The sequence below is a fragment of the Chinchilla lanigera genome, unplaced genomic scaffold (genome assembly GCF_000276665.1).
Source record: "Chinchilla lanigera isolate Chin_1 unplaced genomic scaffold, ChiLan1.0 scaffold00011, whole genome shotgun sequence".
Lineage (NCBI taxonomy): Eukaryota > Metazoa > Chordata > Mammalia > Rodentia > Chinchillidae > Chinchilla > Chinchilla lanigera.
Genome location: NW_004955412.1, coordinates 19029739 through 19048734, shown reverse-complemented (window position 1 = coordinate 19048734; position 18996 = coordinate 19029739). Strand labels below are relative to the sequence as shown.

General features: G+C 57.1%; 1 protein-coding gene across 4 annotated transcripts; it reads left to right on the top strand.

The window, feature by feature from the left end:
- The first annotated feature begins 2562 nt into the window (after positions 1-2562).
- On the top strand, positions 2563-9100 carry Fxyd2 (FXYD domain containing ion transport regulator 2). Of its 4 annotated transcripts, XM_013511220.1 has the most exons (9): positions 2563-2721; positions 3416-3486; positions 4677-4855; positions 6220-6253; positions 6816-6854; positions 7016-7090; positions 7992-8028; positions 8189-8219; positions 8413-9100. In XM_013511220.1, exons 1-8 carry the CDS (start codon positions 2711-2713, stop codon positions 8211-8213), a joined length of 471 nt encoding a protein of 156 aa, XP_013366674.1. In that variant the 5' UTR covers positions 2563-2710; the 3' UTR covers positions 8214-8219; positions 8413-9100. The 4 variants fall into 4 exon arrangements, with proteins under 4 accessions (XP_013366674.1, XP_005378277.1, XP_013366673.1 ...); XM_013511219.1 differs by lacking the exon at positions 2563-2721 and having other exon boundaries at positions 3453-3691; XM_005378220.2 differs by lacking the exons at positions 3416-3486; positions 4677-4855; positions 6220-6253 and having other exon boundaries at positions 2576-2721.
- Positions 9101-18996: the final 9896 nt, after the last annotated feature.

Below are 18996 nucleotides of genomic sequence, written 5' to 3'. Positions count from 1 at the left end.
AGGGATTTGAGTCCAGGTAGTCTGGCCATCAGGGTGCCATTGCGCTTAGAGACCCAGAGAAAGACACACTGCCTCAGACTGCTCAGGTAAACATGAGCCATGGGTGACAGAGGCCAAGGCCGTTCTGCAGGAGAGCAGTGTGTCTCAAACAGGACTTCCTTGTCCCAGTGCCAGCTAGGAGCTGATGATGGCCTCAGTACCCTGGGGAAGGACAAGGAAGAAGACAGGAATGACTTGGGCGTGAGTGAGGGATGGGGTGGGACCTCTACAACGCCGTCCTGGCTTCCAGGGCTGGGGAGGAGCACAGGGCTAGGGGTGGATAGGTAGAAATGACGTACAAGAGGAGTGAGAGAAAAGCCCTGGGACCCACGCTAGGGGAGCAAGGAGGGGGACCTGATCACCTGCCGCCTCTCCGGGAGGGCAAACCAGGCCATTGCGCTCAGAGATCCAGAGAAGGAGACATTGCCTCAGACTGTGCTCAGGGAAACGTGGACCATGGGTGACAGGGGTGCCTGCCAAGGCCCAGTTACCTACTGTGGGCAGGTGATGGCATGGAAAGACTGTTACTTTAGGCTAGCTCTGGGTTCACTTGTGCCACTGACAATGACATCACCTCTCTGGGACAGAGTCATTCACTTAACAAAGTGGGGGGTCACTGTGGGCCATCCCCGGCCCGGTGGGGATACAGGAATGAATGGAGACAGAGTTCTTGCTTTCCTGGAGCGGATCTTCCTGCTGGGAGAAAGGCAAATAAAATAAGGAAAATATTTGACCTGTCAGATAGTGGTACTAAATGCTACAGAGAAAGCCAAAAGCTTTGAGGAGGGGGTTGAGGTGTGGCGGGAGGCAGTGTGAGTGGTTTTGACAGCAAAGCCACAGAGGGCTGCCTGAATCAGTCCCCGAGGAGGACCTGAGCTCAGCGCGAGCTAAGCCAGACCTCTGGAGGCTGTGAGCAGGAAAATGGGTGCCTGCCGAGGTCCTGAGGCAGGAGTGAGCCTGGGGGTATAGGGGGCCATCAAGGGGACCAGTATGGCTGGAGTGGAGAGATGGGCCAGAAGTTGGAGACAAGTTCACACAAAGACAACTTTAGTTCCCTTCAGGAGGATTGACAGAATTGTGAACCATTTTCCAGTTAGCTTCTAACTTGGTCTTTGTTTGAGATCAAGATGCTGCCCTTTACAGCACCAGCCTCGGGGAAGGGCTGCAGAACTTGTAAGGTGGGGGGCAGAGAAGAGAATTTCACTTGGCTGTAGCACTCCTAGAATGTTTGGACCCTAGATGGGAGCCTGGTAAAGTCCCATCTAGCCCTAAGGTGTCTACACATCTCCAGTGTCCAGCTTGGGGAATTTCCACTGGCAGCTCTGGGCTGTCTGAATGTGCAGGTTTCCACCTGGGAACATGTGGCAAGGCCAGTGGGCGGGGTCATCCCGGTCTCATGGGTAGTCAGGGCTCCAGCATAGGCTGCAGCCACCCACCTGGAGCAGCCCCTCCAGGCCAACCAGCTGGTTTTCCCTTCCCAGCATGACCTGGCCCCAGGCAGCTCCCTGGGGCATTGTTAGTCCTCTCCTAGGGCAGGAAGTACTCAGGGGGGACAGAGAAGCCAGTTGTCCAAGTGACCGGCCCCAGCCCCTGCTATTCAGTGTCCACGCTGGGGTGGAAATGCCAGGGCAGCCACGGGAGCCTGAGGGAGACCCTCCAGTCGGAGTCAGCCACACAGAGACTTCTTGCTGTGGCCTTGCCCTGTGCCAGAGGAAGTGGCCAGGGCTCAGGGACTTTGAGGGAGCATGGTGGGCTGCCCTGGCACTCTTCCTGTTGGCTCCAGGCTCCTGCCCAGGGACCAAAAGAAGTGCAGCCTTCCGCTGTTCCCCTCCAGCAACAAGCAGCAGCCCCCAGGGCCGCATTAGGGGCCACTGTCTCCGGCTGAGTCCTCGGAGGGTGGCGAATAGACCTGACATCAAAACTGGGGCGGTCCTCAGGGCTAAGTGCATGGTGGGAAGGGAGGAAGGGCCTGCTACCATGGGAGCAGCCGGGGCTCCAGCCTTTCCCCATCTCTGCCCAGCTGGTAGAAGGCACAGGAAGCCGCCACCTGTGCTCCATCCTCAGCCCCAGATGAGAAACATCCCCGCCCCACCAAGGGCACATCCAGGGGCTGCTGCCGGTCTGTCTAGGCTCAGGAGCATAATGAGGCCTTGAAGCAGGATCTATCGGGACAAAGGAGCAAGGCACAGGTCCCCCTGAGTAAAGGCTCAGGGGACACACACACGTGCCCCTGACTGTCTCACTCAGCTGCCAGCCCAGGAGCCAGGTAGGGCATGAGGTCTCTGAACCTGCTGGCTCCCCTCCTGGCCAGCGCCATCCAACAACCTTCCCAGGCCGCAGCACGGAGACCCTGGGGGAGGAGGGGCAGCCCAGGGGCTGCTGTTTGCTTTGCTGCAGCTCATAGCTGCCCCTCCTCAGGTGTCACACCAAGGTCAGAGAATCCCACCCCGCTTCACGTGGTTCCCTCACCCCACCCACCCAGGCAGGCAGCTCCAGGTAACGCTCCCTTGCCAGCCCCCATCCCCCACCCCGGCCTTGTTTCTTCCTGTCTGGACACAGCTGAGGCTGGAGGGAGGGAGGGAACATCACTCTTCCCCACCAGGCCCAGCCAACAGCACTCCACAGCACTCTTGTACCCCTGAACGCAGCCAGCAGCTCCTGCCATGGACAGATGGCACCTGGGTGAGTCCCCCAAGCCCTGTGCTTCCCCAGCCTCTGACACAGGCGGCCAGCCTTGCGCTTTCAAGTGTGCCCACGGGCTCCCTGGAAGCACAGAAGGAGCGAGGCAGAATGTCTGGACAAAGGCACCTCAGAGTGCGGGTGCTGTGGTTTCTGCAGGGCACTCCGAGCTCCAGGAGCTAGGGAAATAGCTCTTCCAGCGCCCTCCTCATCGTCCATCTGTCTGTCCATTCACCCATCTTCAGGAACTCAAGGCAGGCTGACTGCAAATCTCGGTTCCTTACTTCCCAGCTGCCTGTCCTCTGGGCAGTCACTTCACTTCTGTGTCTTTGCTTCTTCCTCTATAACATGGGGGTGATAATAGCACCTTCTGGTCATCTATCCATCTATCATCTGTCTAATTTTCTACCTGTTTTTTCCTTCCCTTATTGTCCCAAAAAGAACGCCTGGTGGCTCACATAGATATAGACAATCTGCTACTGTAGCATCCTACCTGTGTGAGTGTAGACTGGGATGGTTGTCTTGTGTGAAGAGTAGCAATAGCGTGGGGGACCCAAGCTCTTCAGCTCTTGTTCCCTTACTGTGTTCCAGGCGAGTCTTTTAACCTCCCTGCCCTCAGGTTTGTGGTCTGCCCAGGAGAACCAGTACAGCCCCCTCCAGGAGAGCAAATGATCAGCCTCAGTTTCTTTGTCTGTAGAATGGAACTAGCATGGCTTCCATGGGTGGAAGGAGGCAAGGAGCCTGGCACATGTTTCACCTTTATTAAAGGTTGGCGCCGTTGTCATATTTTTGGAAACACACTTGGCACGAAAGCAGAAGGGAGCTGAGTGGGAGTGGCAGGTCCAGGGGTGCAGGGCCGGGCTCCCCCTCCCTTCCTTCATGCACATTTCACTGGAGGGTGGCTGGCGGCTTTTCTGTGTTCGACAGGTAACGTTAAACCAAGGTTGGTGCCTGCTATTTCTCACCGACGCAGGTACAGTAGTAACAGTGACATGTGCTGTGGCCCAGGCTGCACCCTGTACTGTTTACATACATTGTCAATAACCATGGTGGTGGGTGCTGTGCCCACCAGCTGCACCCACTGTACAGGTGAGAAGACTGAGTCACAGAGTGGTAAGTAACCTGACAGAGGCCACAAGAAGAGCAGGTGTCGATCCCTGCCTGCTGTGGCTTGGAGCAGATTCCCTTGAGAAGGACTAAACTGCCCCTGTGGACTCTGCCCACTGGCCTTGGCCCTTTGGTTACCACTGGACACCAGCTTCTTCTGGAGGCCAGTTCCACTGGCCAGAACTCCAAGGGGACCATGCAGTACCACCCACGGGGCACACACCAGAGTCCCCAAGCAGAAGGAGGTCACAGCAGAGTGGTCTCCCCAGGGAGGTAGCTAGAGCCACAGGCCTGGCTGTCATCTCCCCGCTGCTGCTACCTGGCGGTGTGACCTCCACAACCGCTCCGTGACACTCACCTGTCAGATGGGGAGCTAACGCAAAACTCCAGGAGATTCTGGCTTAGGACATTGCTTTGTAAACCATAAAAGCAAAACTTTGTCCCAGGAATTGCCCTGACCCCTTCCTGAGCGATCCAGCAGGGCACTGGGGATGCGGGAAAACAGGGACAACTCAGGAAAGCGCATACCCTGGGTGCGGAGAAAGAATGCTTGGCTGACAGGCTGGAGGCTTTGTGGCCAGGGCTGAGCGTGAGCCCAGGCTGCACGGGCGGTGAGAACCCAGGGCCTTCCTGGGCCAAGGGGCCCGGGGCTGAAGCTGCCAGGGCGCTCGGGTGGTTCTGGGGCTGCAGTGGGAGACGAGGGAGCCAGGCACCTCAGGAAGCTTCAAATGCAGAAGCATCAGCTGTGACAGTGGCACAGCAGGGGTGGGCGAGGTGGGCACTGCACTGCCCCGAGAGCCGCCTACTGAATGAAGCACTTGGAAACTTCCACCTCCCCACCTCACGCGCAGCCATGGCTTCCCCAGTGAAGAAGAATACACGGCTGCCCGTCCCAGCCTTCCCTGGAAATTTCCTCTGGGCGTGGCTGGCCACCCAGCCCGCAGCTCCCCGCCCCAGCCTTCTGGACACCTCCTCGCGCATCGGCAGCCGCAGCCCCTCCATACACATCCTGGCTCCTCTTGTGACCAGGGTAAATATTACCTGGCACTGTTAATATTTAATGCCCCGACCTCGTCCCTGGCTACCCTGTGGCAGAGGCAGCAGGAAGAGGGGAGTGGAGACGAGCCCTGTCGGTGGGAGAAATGGCAGGATTGTCCACGGGTGATGGTGAGTTTGTGTGTGCGTGTGAGTGTGTGTGAGTGTGTGTGTGGCCTGGGGTGGCTGTGTTTGGGGGGTGACCTGGACCCTGCTCTTCCTTCTCCTGCTCCCCTGCCTTCCAGGGTATCCCACCCCGCTGCATGTGCCAGGCTCCTCTCTAAGAAAATATGCATTTTGAAAGAGGCCCTGCCTTAGCCTCTGAGCAAGGCAGCGGGAATGGTAGCACCTCGGGGCAGGTAGAGGGGAAGGGATGAGCCTGCATTCTTAGCTTTCTGGCCCGCACCTGTCCAGCTCCAAGGTGTCCTGCTATGTCACTTGACCTGGAGCAGGAGGTGGACGGGCCTGCTGACAGAGGAGCAGCTCCCCTGGTCACCTTCCCGGGCTGGATTTTACGGGGGAGCCCTCCAAGGTCAGGTCACGTTCCAAAGGCCTGTGGCACACGGGGCCCACAGGGGCATTTGCTGATGGAGGTGGCTTTGCAGCCAGAACCCAAAGAGAGGAGGGTAGGGGGTGAGGGGAGGCGTCAGTGGCTGGGACAAGGTGGCCAGGACAGAGGCGGCTTCCTGGTGTGGTCAGGGGAGTTGTAGCTTCGGTCTAGCTGCGGCTCTGACACTAACTCCCTGTGTGACCTTGAACGAGACTTGAGCTGCATGTGGGGAGACAACCCTGAAGGACGGCATGAGGACAGCGGCCTGGGTCCCCGGGGCTTCCCTGCCCCTGCCTTGCTGAGCAGCAGGTACCTCAGCACATCACGCACAGCTCCCTGCTGGCCTGCTCGCTCCTGGCCAAGGGACGGGCACTGGGGCCAACAGGGCTCCCCAGGCCCAGAGGTTGCCTGCTGCCTGGGGCACAGTCCAGCACAGCCTGGGAGCTGCCGGTGGGTCTGTTCCTGCTGGCCGGGCACTGTGGCCCTGGCATCCATGGGGGGTTGAGCAGGGCAGGGCCAGCTCTGGAGGCGGCTAGAGCTTTTCCTGTCAGGCCACTTCCCAGCTGTCTGAGGGCAGAGGTGTGTAGCTTGGGGGTCTGCAGGGCAGAACTGACGTCTGCCAGGCACAGGAAGCCAGGGGAAGCCAACAAATTCGATGGGAAAGCTGTCCTTCCTTTCTGCCATCTGAAAGGCAGCACAGTGCCCGGACCCTTAGCAGACTGCTGCCTGAGCTCAATCCCAGCCCTGCCCTGCACTTGCTGTGTAAGTGTGAGCTGCATACTCACCCTCTCTGTGCCTCCGTCCTCTAGGGGATTATATGGAGCAGTATCAGTGCCTCAGAGGGTACGTGAACTGATGTTCTGCTAGCTTTAGCCTGGCACGCCCAAGCCCCACATAGTAATGTCTCTTAAGTAAATGAGCTTCCTCGGATGGACGGGGACATAAGCGAGCAGGGTCTAGAAAGGAGTCAAGCCCCAGCTCTGCCTCAGGCCTCCACCTTGATTCTGGATGCCGCCAGCTGGGCTGCCTTTTGCTCCTCCTTATCCATGCACATGAAGGCTCCGTTTTATCCATTCACTGGTTTCACAGACATTTGCTCGGCTCTCCCAGTAGACTAGCTGTGTGCTAGTCTCGTGGAGCTGTGCTTCTCCTCTTTCCCCTCTGTGTTATAAGGAGCCCCTTGGACTGCGTGGCTCCCTGCTCCAGAGGCACAGGATGTGCTTCCAAGTGGCCTGTCTGGGGCAGCTTGGGCTGGATGCCTGCTCTGGTCTTAGTCTCCTCGTCTCAGGGCTTCTCTTAACCAGTCTCCCTGTCGCCTTGGGCCTCGGGGGCAGCTGGGAAGAGCAGGACTGGACTCCGGCTGATCTGTGAGGTCTGCCTCATCCCACTCTGGCTCTCTCCCCAGGTGGCGGCTCCAAGGCCGAGGAGGACCCCTTCCACTATGGTGAGCTGCAGCCCCTCCTCCCCACCCCCTTGCCCAGCAGGGGTCCTGATGCCTCTGCAGCTGTACCCTCCTTCCCTCTCACAGTTTCCATGGGGCGGCTGCGGGGTAGACTTCAGGGAGAGACGACGCCATCCCACTTCTTTGGGTCCCTCTTTCCCCAGACTATGAGACCGTCCGAAATGGAGGCCTGATCTTTGCTGGCCTGGCCTTCGTCGTGGGGCTCATCATCCTCCTCAGTAAGTCGGGCTGGCTGCATCCCTCCTGAGGTGCCCCATGCCACGGCCCCAGCAGGACACCAGCAGAGCAGGCAAGAGGCCGGTGGGCTTCTAGGGCCCCGGAATCTTTTGGGAAGAGGAAAGGGCAAGGTGAGAGCGGGGCCGCACCCTGACCTGGGCTTTGCCTTAGGCTTGAGCTACACCTTAGCCCATGTAGCCTGTGGCATCACTGGGGAGATCACCATGTCAGTGTTTGACAGTGGAAAGCCGGGCCTGGCTGACAGGGGCCACAGCTCCTGGAAGCAGAGCCAGGCTCAGCTAAGCCCCCTCGAAAGTGAGCACCGCTGGGATCAGCCCCGGGGGCACCCTGCCAGCTACTGTGGGTCCTGAACCCTGTGTTCTGGAATTCGGACACACCCAGGGTCCTGCTACGCACTTCGAGGACTTCTGTCTGCAGGGATAGTCGGTCTCCCCGGCTGCCTGGTGTCCGCTGTCTGAGGGTAGCGCTGTGTAGCAGCTGAACACCTAGATGCAGGAGACAGATGGGCCTAAGCAGGGATTTGAGCTTTCAACTTACTGCCATCCTTCTCCAAGCACGTATGAGCAGCAACGTACCTAGCGCTGTACTGGGGGAGTGAGTACACAAGGGCCAGTCTCAGCTGCCACTCCCAACATGCTACGGCCCACCGCAGATCCACCGTCTGACTGACTGACGGACTGGGACTCTGGAATGCTTGTAGCACAGCACTTTGCACAGAGACAAACAATCAAATGTGAGCGCCAAGCCCCATACCACGGTGATGCCGGCAGGCAGGAGCGAGGGAGGGAGGGAGGAGAGGCTGGAAACACTGAGTCGTCCTGGCTCTGCTCGTAAATATAAAGGAGTGGCCAGTGAAAGTGAAGCTTCCTTTCCCTTTTCAAGGCAAACGATTCCGCTGCGGAGGCAGTAAGACACGTCGGTGAGTGCTGCCTGGGGAAGCACTGAGGCTGAGGCGGGAGGCCAGGAAAGGAGGGGCGGGCCTGGCATTTGTCTCTGGAGCCATGAGGCAGGGCCCCAACCTGCGCGACCCAGGATTTACCCCTCCCTCTGACCTCTCCTGTCTTTTTCTTTTATCCCAGGCAAATCAGTGAAAATGAGCTGTAGCAGTAGGTACGTTTCCGGGTGCACCCGGGGGGCAACAAGGTGGGAAGAAAGAATTTTAGGGTTGCCTGTGATCGGCCATGTGCCCAGTGCAGAGGTGGGGAGACTGCAGAGCGCCCCAGAAAATGTAAGCCAGACGGGGAAGAAGCCAAACTCCCAAGCCCAGCCCCTCCCAGCCCAAGGTCTGCTTTTGTCTTTCCAGAGTCGGCTGTGCCCACCGGTGCCCGGGGCTGGTTGGGAAGCCAAGGAGGCCCTGTCTCCCGCAGGCTGTGCACCTCTGTCCCCGACGCTGCCACTACTTGCGCTGAAGGCAGCGCCAGGCGCTGTGTGACCCCCGGATGGAGCCGCCCGCGGCTCCTCCCCCCAAGGCTCCTCGCTCCGCGGCTCCTCCCCCCGCGGCTCCTCCCCTCCCACCCGCCTCTCTTCCTCCACCTGTGTCTGCGCCCCTCTGAGTACAGATGCAGCCCGGTCTCACTGTTTTCCAGTTCATTGCTCCGGCACCTGTCTGCCTGTAAATGCAGACTCACTGCTGCTGTCCGCACGCTTCTCCCCACGGGCCCGGAACGGAGAGATCTCGGCTGCGGAGGCCTTGACCTGGCTTCTAAATGCCGGGCAAAGCTCAAAAGTCCACTCCCCCTGGCTGACTCCAAGTCAAGCCCACTGGTTGTGCTGTGGCCTCTGGCCCAGGCCCTCTTGCTGCCCTGGGAAGCTGGGAGCTCCCACAGGGGCTGACCAAGTTGTGTCCACCTGTGACCACGTCCATGCGCTTGGCTGTCCCTGCGGGTGCACAGCAAGGCCAGGGTGGGTGGCTCTGTGGGGCCTGGGGTTGAACCTCAGCAACGAGCTCCCTATTTTACCCCAAACCTACCAACATGCGGGTTAAGATCAGACCACCCTGTCTGTATTCTTGCGGCCAGGGGACCCCAGCTGGACTCACTCCCATCTGTCCATTTGGGTGCTGGCTTTGTCCATCTGGACTGGGTACCAGGAGTGGATGGTGAGGTGAGACCACTGAATCGTTGCTCCAGCCCGTCCTCCGGGCAGGGCCCCCCAGGGCAACCTCAGCCCAGGATGTCAGTGCCCAAGTCTCGGGTCTACGGCCCCGCCTCCCTTAGGATGCTCTCTCTCCAGGAGGTTCTATGCTGGGGACGGAGCCCATCTTCCCTTCCCACAGAGGCCTCTCAGGAGACTGGAGCACGGGACCACCTGAGGTCTGGCTCCCTACCTGGTGCTGCCAGCATCCAAAGAGGGGAGGGGGGAATGGGCAGTGAGTTGCTGGAGTTTAAAACACACAGTGTGTGTCGGGGGTCACCACTCCACTTGGGAATCAAGCTCTTTGTCTTGTCCTCTGCCCCAGGCCCCGAGGACCACCGACCCTCGTGACTGCAGAGGGCTTGAGCACAGTCACCTCTGAGAGAGCAAAATAGATCAATTTCACTTACAGAAGAGAAACTGAGGCCCCGAGAGGGGCAGTGACTTTCCTACACTGAGAGGGCTCTTCCCACTACGCTGACACCACAGCTGGGGTGGGAGCTCCCCTCTGCCCACCTGTGCTCGGGAGGGCTGAGGGAACAGTAAGCCTGGGGAGACCAGGGCCGCAAGGGGCACAGCCTGGCCGTTCACTCAGCCCCGAGGTCTCTGACCGCTTGCTCTGGACATGGGCTCTCTGAATACAGTGCGGCAGTTGCACCCTAAACAGAATTTGGTGTCATGGATAGCAGAAGGTCTTGTGCTCGGGAGACATGGGCAGGAATGAGCAGCACCAGCTGAGGGAGTGGGGAAGGGGGCGCTAAAGCTTCCTGGAGGAGGAAGCAGTAAGAGCAGGAGTCATATTTCTAGAACGTTCCAGGCATAGGCCCTTTGAGCCTGTCCCACCGAGAAGGAATCTTGCTTTGTTGAGAGTCACAGCCTCTCTCTCGCCCTGTGCCAGGCCTCCCCCTTCGCCCTTGGAACCCCAGCAGCCCAAGGTTCCCTTCCAACCTGTGGGACATAGGCCTGGGCATGGTTCACAAAAGCCACAGCTCAGCCAGCCCCTAGGCCGCCCTGCAGAACAGCCAAGGCCAAGAACCATCATTCTAGAGGCCACTGCTAGTCTGTGATTGTGTCAGGGCTAGTCTAGAGGCCATTGCTAGCCCTGGCCAGGGTGCTGGTGAACGTTTCTCTTCCCTTCCCAGGAAATCACGTGGGCTGGGAATCTCTGAAATTTTACTTCACTTGGGTATTTCCCACAATTCAAACCTGCACTGAGTCACAAAGAACAACCAAGTTTGGGAAGTGAATGGATGATTTTACCGTGAATCAGCTCTGACACAGGCCCTTTCTGAGGCGCAATTCCCCTTGTTACCACCAGAGGGAGCATGTGGCCTATTTCAAATTCCCTTCAATCCTGTGTTTTCAAGGCAGCCTTTCAGAGGGTCTTTGCCAGGGAGGAGAGGCTGGAGCATCTGCCCCACGCCCAGTGTCCTGGGAGAGCCTGGAGCTCTTCTCATGCTGCTTGTCTGCCCTCCAGGAATAGCACTTGCCGTGCTGTGGGGTAATTCTTGGTTGTGGGGTCTTGAGCCCTACTCCTTCCAGAGGTGGAAACTGTATGTGATCTCCACATTTCCACCTGAATCTGGGGCAGCACGAAGCCCTGAAGCCCAGGGATGGAGTCACTACCGTGAGCAGGACCCTGGGAGGGGCAGAGTGTGGAGCCGGGGCGGGGAGCGGCAGGAAGGGAAGAGCTGGGCCGCCCGAGTGGCCTCCTCAGCCCTGGCTGTAGATTTAGATGCAATCCATGGAGCACCACAGTTTTTCAAACCTCCTTGGGTGACTCTGCTGTGGAGCCAGGACTGACAGGCGCCTGACCAGGGTCAGGCGGGGGCGAGAGGAGCACAGGAAGGGAGGAGGAGGGGGCCCAGAGAAAACTCCATGCCCCAAAGTCTGGGAAGGGCAGGCAGCTCCACAGTGCCACCACCCAGCTCCCCCACAGTGATTTTCAGGGCAGCAAAGGCCAGAAGGTGCTGGCCTTGGGCAGTGGGACCTACTGGTCCTGGTTGTTCTTTGAAGCATTTGACAGCCAAGGCGGGTGGGCAGAAGGTGAGCTGTGAGCCTGCTGCCCTGTCCCATGCGCAAGTGCCCACTGCCCAGTCTCACCCACCCTCTGCAGTCTGCATGGGTTCTGGTCTGGCCAGCAGGAGAGGGCCCTCTCCTGCTTAGACTTGGTTTCCCCATCAGAGGAACCGGAGTTGGGATTGGGGCTGATCTCCTGTCCAGAGTGAGGTGCCCCTGGCACGGGCCTCTGATTTTTCTAAATGCTCTGGCCTCAGGGTCCCTACTGCAGCAACCCCGGCCCCTTCTCAACTGAGCAGGGAAGGGGTGCCCCAAAAAACTCACCTGGAGTAGCTCTGCTGGTCCTAACTCTAGCAAAAAGAGTGGGCTCCTGGGCAGAGGGGTGCACTGAGTCACTCCCTAAGTTCTCCTCCTCCTCACTCTGGGGTATGGGCAGCTTCTGGGGAGACAGAACCTCCCTGTTGATCCACACACAACCCCAGGACACCAAGCTCTGACTGCGGGTCAGCTGTGGCCTCTGGTGGTTGGCTGGGTGACTTGCTCCTCACCACAGACCCATCCTTCATCAGCCACCTGATGGTGCCTGGCTGGGGCAGAGAGAACAGAGGCGCGCGCCGTGGCCACTCCACGGACTGTTGGAGCGGGAAGGTGGATCAGGCCTGAATTCAGTCAGGGCCACAGCAGCCATGGCCAGGGCCATTAGAGGGCAGCACTGAGACCAGGCTGAGCAAAGAGAGCCGGTTAGGTGCCCATGGCCCCAGCCTAGGAAAGAAACCTCTGCACAGACTGGGGCTCTGGCTGCAGAGGAACATCCCAGACTGGGGACCCTGATTCATCTTCCTCCCTGCTCTGAGCCTGAGTGGAGCCCACAGCCCCCCCCCCCCGCAACCCCAGGAGGCCCACAGGTGCTGCCGGGTGCTGTTTGTCGTTGCATCTCCAGACATAGTTCCTTTTCAAGAAATTCTCAATGTGGCCTCCCCAAGGGCTTCTGTGGTATTACCCAGAGGGACTCCCCCAGGGGCACACCGCAGGAGGGAGGGAGAAGAAGGAGAAGCTCTGAGCTAGGGCAGAAGTTTGTGGTCCCAAAACATCTACTGTGGCTCAACACAGACCACTCCGGGGGAAGAGAGAACCAGCTTTACTGGAAGCTTTGTCCCGGGCCCGCTGTGTGACCTTGGGAAGGTCCTTGTCTGTCTCTGGGACTTGGCTGTGGGAAAAACACATATGAGATAAAAATTCTAAGTTTCATCTTAGGCATCAAGGGGCTGTGACTTTGTAGGAGGCAGAGGTGAGAGGGATCGATGTAACTCACCCCTTGGTTCCCTCCCGGCCTCGGGATAACTGCGCTAACAGAACAGCTGGGGCCACACGCTCACAAACACACACCTGCTTCCGCCTCCTAGGAAAGCAGAGGGTCTGCCCGGCCAGTGAAGAAGGCAGAGAAAAGACACACGAGACAAAGCAGAGACGAGGCCAGCAAGGCCCAGAGCCAGGTGGAGATTCTCTGGTGGCATTTCTTTTCTGGAAGGCCTGTCGATCAGTAACCGAGTGCGTGCCAAACCCTGCCCAGCCGGCACCCAGTGTCCCCTGCTCAGAAGTAAATGTCATTTCAAGTCTCCTGTCTGCAGACCAGGTGCCGTCTATGAAGTTAATAAACTCATTCAGGGGTGGCCTGCGCCCTTAGATACTTGCCCAAGGCACAGGAGAGGGAGGGCAGGGCTGGGACACAGCTCCGGGACACGTTCTGGTCCCATTGCCCAGGTCCCCGGGACCGGCAGGGAGACCCAAGACTCCTTGGGTGTGGTCACCCCTCATCCTGAGCACCACTGTCTGGAAGCTACCTGAGGGCAGGAATGGCATCTGATGGTCGCCTCCAGCCCCCCGGTGCCTAGCGCCATTCTGAGCACATAGTATGTGCTCCATAAATGGTTTTTGAATTTCCCATGATGGGCTGGCAAGAGGAACGAATGAATGAGCGTTGTACTGGGAGAAGAGAGTTGTCGGGTGTTGGTGCCTGGGGTAGAGCGGGCGGTGTGTCTGCTGGCGAGGTGCGGGAGCCTTTGAGATCTGTCCCAGGGACAGCCATCATTTTGTCCTTGACACCACAGTGAGGATCACAGACTTGGGAATCAGCAGACCTGAACGTGAACCCTGGCCTCATCAACTATGAACTATGTGATGATGGCCAGGCTCCCCTGAGCCTCAGTTTCCCCAAGTGCAGAAACAACCTCACCACCAGCTCTCGGGGGACAGTGGCTGTTGAGGTCATTATCTTTCGGGCTCTTTGCTGCATGGACTCTGTGCTACTTGCTTCCCTGAGCCCTGCCAGGCCAGTCATCGCAGGACCTTTTGCTCGATGCTTCAGTGTTCAGGAAAGTTCCACTCACGCATTCTTCGCAGGACCTGGTGGTCAGAGGTGGAGACCCTCAGAGGGCCAGGACCTGGGGACGGACTCAGGTCCCAGCCCCACACTCCTCAGACTGGGCCTGGCCACGTGGAGGGTCCCGCCCCCGAGTGCTCTGCTGGCCTGGCTGGCGCTCCGCATCTCCTCTGAGACTGGGAGAGTAGTCTGGCTGCTGTGCTGGGGCCAGCAGGATCCGTGAAGTTTCTTGGTGAGACACATCCCTCCTGAGTGTATCCTGAGTGTGCTGGTGAGTGTGTGTCTAGTTGTGTTGGGGCTGGAGAGGGCAGAGCAGCCTGGGAAGGGCCTGGGCAGAGGGTGGCCCAGCCTCTGGACACCCAGGTGATGCTCCAGCCGCACCCTGCCTCACGGGGGCCTTCCGGGGACCTCGACCCCTTCTGCAGAGAATGAGGGGCCCAGGCTGGAGGACACCATTTGTCCCTTCCGGTAGGTCTGGAGAGCACATGGGCACAGGCTAGGCCAGGGGGCCATCTCAGGTTCTAACTGCACCTATGAGGACATAGGGGTGAAGGAAAGGCCCAATGGGGCTGCTGCGAACTACAGCTGCCACCCTCTGTGGTGCTGCCATCCCACCCTGGGGCACTAGGGGGCAGCACATACCCAGTTTCTCTGAGCAGAGGCTGGACAGAGAGCTGCTCAGAACCCCCACAAACCCCGCCGGGGCCAAGGGAGCTGGATGTCCTCTCCAGAGAGCAGAGCCACCCCAAGGCTCTGGGCAGTGTTGGGGAGGGCTGCTCTGGTCCCTCCAAGGCAGCCCTTTGTGAGAAGGGTACATGCAACAAGGATATTCTGGGCTACCACCCAGGGACCGGTCCACCTCACCCGCAGCTCGGCAAGGAGCCCCCTCACCAAATGAGGCAAGACTCCTCCCATCGCAGCTTCTGGGTAAATGACTGAGCTCATGGTTCGCAAATCTGAGGCACAGTTTCCCGGCTCTGCAAGCTCACAGCCCCTGCATATGGTGTTTCCCCCGCTTTAGAGCTTGCAGTGAAAACCGTGTGCACCAGCAACAGCGCAGCCGACAAGGCGGGGACCAGACCTGTGAAGGCAGCTCCGCACCGCTCAGCAAGCTGGGCGTGTCGTGGCACGTCTCTGAACCGTAGGCCCTCAGTGTCCTCATCTGCAAGATGGAGATTAGAATCCCCATCACGAAGGGGACTGAATGAGATCCTGCGTGTAAACGGGACACAAAAGCCAGCAAGTACTACGGAAAGGCGAATGGGGTTGCAGTGAGGGCTGGGTGGCCCTAGGCCAGGTGACTGTGTGGTTTTCAGTCATTCGCTTAGCAAAGTTTTGTTGACTATTTGAATATTGATACGTGCCAGGTGCTGCGTTAGGTGTTTTGACAAGCTGGAGAGCAAATTCCCTAATAAATTACAGAATAGAAACCCCCAGAGGATCATCTGGTGTGAATGTCAGTCCAAGGCCTGTGCAAGGCTGCTTGCGGGGATGTAAAATCTGGGCCCCTGATTCTGCAGCCTGGGGGATCTCTCCCTTGGCCCACATACACTGGTGCTTGTGTGCGCATATTGTGCATGTATGTTGTGTGTATGTGTGTGCGTGTGTGTGTGGTTATGTAGCTGAGTTTGGGAGCCTTTGGTCTAGTTTGACCTCTTTACTAAAGAGCAGAATCTGAGGCTCCTCGCCTGCTGACACCTTTGGGAACACTTGTGCTTTTTCTGCCTTTTCCCGAAGGGCACGTGTGTCTCAGCACAGCCCCCAGAATACAGAACTGTAAGGTCTGAGTTGGAGTCCCAGCTCTGCCTTTAACAGATGCATAACTTTTGCAAATCACCTGCTTTTTGAAGCCTCAGTTTCTTCATCTGAAAAACAGGGTTATTGATGTCCGTCTTGCGACGATGTCTTCAAGAGAGCATACTTTGAAAGCTGCAAAACTCCACTTTCTAACTCTTAGTACAGCCAGACACAGACTGACTTTTCTAAGAATAAATCCTACAAGCTGAGCTTTCTCCCACTTCCTCCAAGTCCAACTGGATCTAATATTGAAAGAATCTGGGAGTAACCCCTACCTTGTGCTATTTATGGTACTGTCTTAGGGCGACACCTGCTGGCCACAGTAGGTAGTGTCCTTTTATAGACAAACTGCTCTTGGGAGAAAACTTGCCCTTTGGACGTTCACCATCACATTGAAAGATAGGTGTTACAATCCCATTTCTACAGAAGCAAAAAGTAAGACAGGGCCCTCCCAGCTCATGTGAGGCACAGTGAATCTTACTCCAGCTGCTTTGGCTTCATCTGGTCTGTACTTCTTGATGTTAGACTAAGCAAAAGTCATTCCCTTCCATTGCTAAGAAAAAAAAAAGCCTCAAATAAATCAACTTAGAGGAGGAAAGATTTATTTTGGCTTATGGTTTCAGGTCATGAGAGCTTAGCTTCATTGCTTTGGGCTTATGGAAAACAAAACATCCCAGTAGTGAGTGCACGGTAGAGCACAGCGGCTCACTTTATGGCTACCAGCGAGGAGAGAGGGAGGGAGAGGGGAGGGGAGGGGAGGGGAGGGAGAGAGAGCAGGACAAAGCAGGGGACAAAATATACCCTCCCACCCTACACTGCAGTGACCTATTTCTCCAATTCGGCCCCACCCCCTAAAGTTTTTACCACCTCCCAGGGGCGTGTTGCACTATGAGTCTGTCACGGATTAAGCCACTGACAATGTTGGAGACCTCAAGACCCACTCACACTCAAGCCTTCTGTACAAGAACCTTGAAGGGACATTTCAGACCCAAGCCACAGCATCCCCTCAAACCCTCTGAAGCAGGAACTGGGTCAGGACACTGCCAAAGCTGGGAACCACGACCGGGTTGCTCTGGAAAGAGCCGTCTTCATGGTAGAAACCACCACGTCCAGTTGTTTCCCATCTCCAGAGGCCCTAGATTGGTAGCAGCAGGGTTGGCTATAGAAAGACTCTCTGAGGAGGCACAGCAAAGTCCTCTGGTCAGACCGTGAGGTAAGGGCAGGGCACAGGCTGCCCGTGAGCCAGCTGCATCCGTGCTCACAGGCTGAGCTGTTGGTAGCCTGAAAATCTACTGGGGGAGGTAGAACAGGGTGTCCCTGGCTTATAGTCCTGTCAGTCAGGATGGAATGAAGTGTTGTGGTTGAGAATGAGGATTTGGCCTTAACTTTTAGAGAAGCACAATAGGAGAATCTATGGATGAAATTGTATAATAGGTGGTATGTGCTTTTTAAAAACTCCATGTGGATGGGGGCAGAAGTGGGAGGACCTCAGTGAAGCAAGATTGGCTGAGTCAACAGTTGCTGCACCTCAGGAATGGGTACATAGTGATTCATTTCGCTTTTCTCCCTACTTTTGTGTATGTTTGAAATTTTGAATGAACACAACACCACGACCACCAATGACCGTGCAAAGAACGAAGATTCTGAAGTCAGGGTGTCTGGCTCAAAACTTGGACACTTGATGTTCAGTAGCTCTGCGAGCTGGACATCTGTTCCATTATCTGTAAAATGGGGATAATAATAATAATTCTACTCACCTTACAGGGTTGTTTTGAGGATTAACTCAGATTATGCTCTAAAATACTTAGCACAGTGCTGGGCCCCCGGAGGTGATTGGTTATACTCATCTTTATTGTTGGGTGTCCATGGCTGAGGTTAAAATTGACTGAAAAGAGAAGCAACTTTGGCTGCTGGAGACAAATAATTGGATTCAGTTCAGGATCAGGGTCCTCACCAAAGAGTCTTTGAAAACACAGTCCTAGAGCACCGGAGACTTGGGCTCAGGCTGTCTCTGATGGGTGGACCTCAGAGCCAGGCGTTCCCGACACCCCCGGGAAGCCCCTGTGCTGGCTGCTGGCTGCTGGCTGTGTGCTTTCCCTCGCCTCTCTGTTGAGCATGTGCTTCCCCAGCACGCTGGCCCAGCTCACATCCTGACCACCCCTTTCTCTGCGTCTAAGCAGCTCCCTTTGCAGTATCCTTGAACCTCAGCTCTAGATGAGATGCTAAGTCATCTAAGCCAACCTCACCATCAGAGTTTCACTCACCATCAGAGTTTCACTCACCACTCACTCCCTGGAAGCCCATAGGGACACGGCACCATGCTGGCTGCTGAGGGTATGGGGGTGAGCAGGGCAGGCATAGCACGTGGGCAAGAGATGGAGGGCGGTGGTGTAAATACGATTATAGGCACAGCCCAGGCCTGGCCGCCAGGATCCCTACACTTCACCCAGCCACTGTCACTCACAGGGAATGTGGCCTGCAGTGTCCTTCAGCTCCTGTGGAACAAAGTGCTTGAGGAGGCTCCATCCAGGTCCCCTTCCTCTCTGCATTTGACTGTGCGGGTCTGGGTCTTGCTGGGTTGCTTCGCAAACACCGCCCTTCCCCAACAAAGACAGGCCCCGAGGACAGGGGCTGAGGACAAGCTTGCTAAAAGAATGAACACACCTGGATGCTGTGCTTCCTTTGGGTCAGGGGTGGGCCAGAAACAGCAGACGGCAGAGATTTTCAGTGGACTGGGAAATGGATCTTTCCCCAAACCACATACAGTCCTGTGCCTGGTACCTGGAGGTTCGCAATGCCCACCAGCATGCTAGAGGCTCTCTGCAGCAAAAGAAAACCATTTACCTTTGGTTATTTCAGTATTTTCCAACCCTACTTGACCATGTGTTAGTTTTTGCCTGTCACCTACCACCTTCTTACAAAACACACAGGAAATGCCATTTTGCATCCTCTCCAATTTTCAGCTGGGTTTGTTCAAAATAAGGGGAGGAGCGCTACAGACGTGGAGCGTTCAGTGTACTGTTGCTGACATAGGGTCCTCTCGTCTTCACTGCTCTGCCCTGGGCTGAGCCTTGCGGCCCCGCTGGGGCTGAGCAAGGACCTCAGATGTTGCTCTGAGTCTTACCTGGTGTGTTTAAGTGGTGCCACTTGGCCCAGGCGGCGTGTCTCCCCTGGCATTTGGCAAACCGTGCATCTGATCACGTCCTGTCCCAACTAACCCACGTCAGGATGGCAGGCCTGCAGGGGCCAGTTCACTGGGAGCCTGAGGTAAAGGAGCCCCCAGATGACAGCATCCTGGGCAAGGGTAAGAGCAGATGAGACCTTTACCTTGGAGGGGGCATCATTCCCGTATACAGCCTGCTCAGATCTCATCCTTTCCTTTTAAGGGAGACGCTGTTAAAGTTCAGTACGAGCAAAAGCGGGAACCAGGACGGTGATTATGTCAGAAACAAGGAAGCTACAGGACATGGCCCAGCAAAAGGAAGGCCGAGCGTCCTGTGCTAGCTGCCCTCAACTATGGGAGAGGCTGTCACTTGGCAGAGAGTGGACACATCCTGT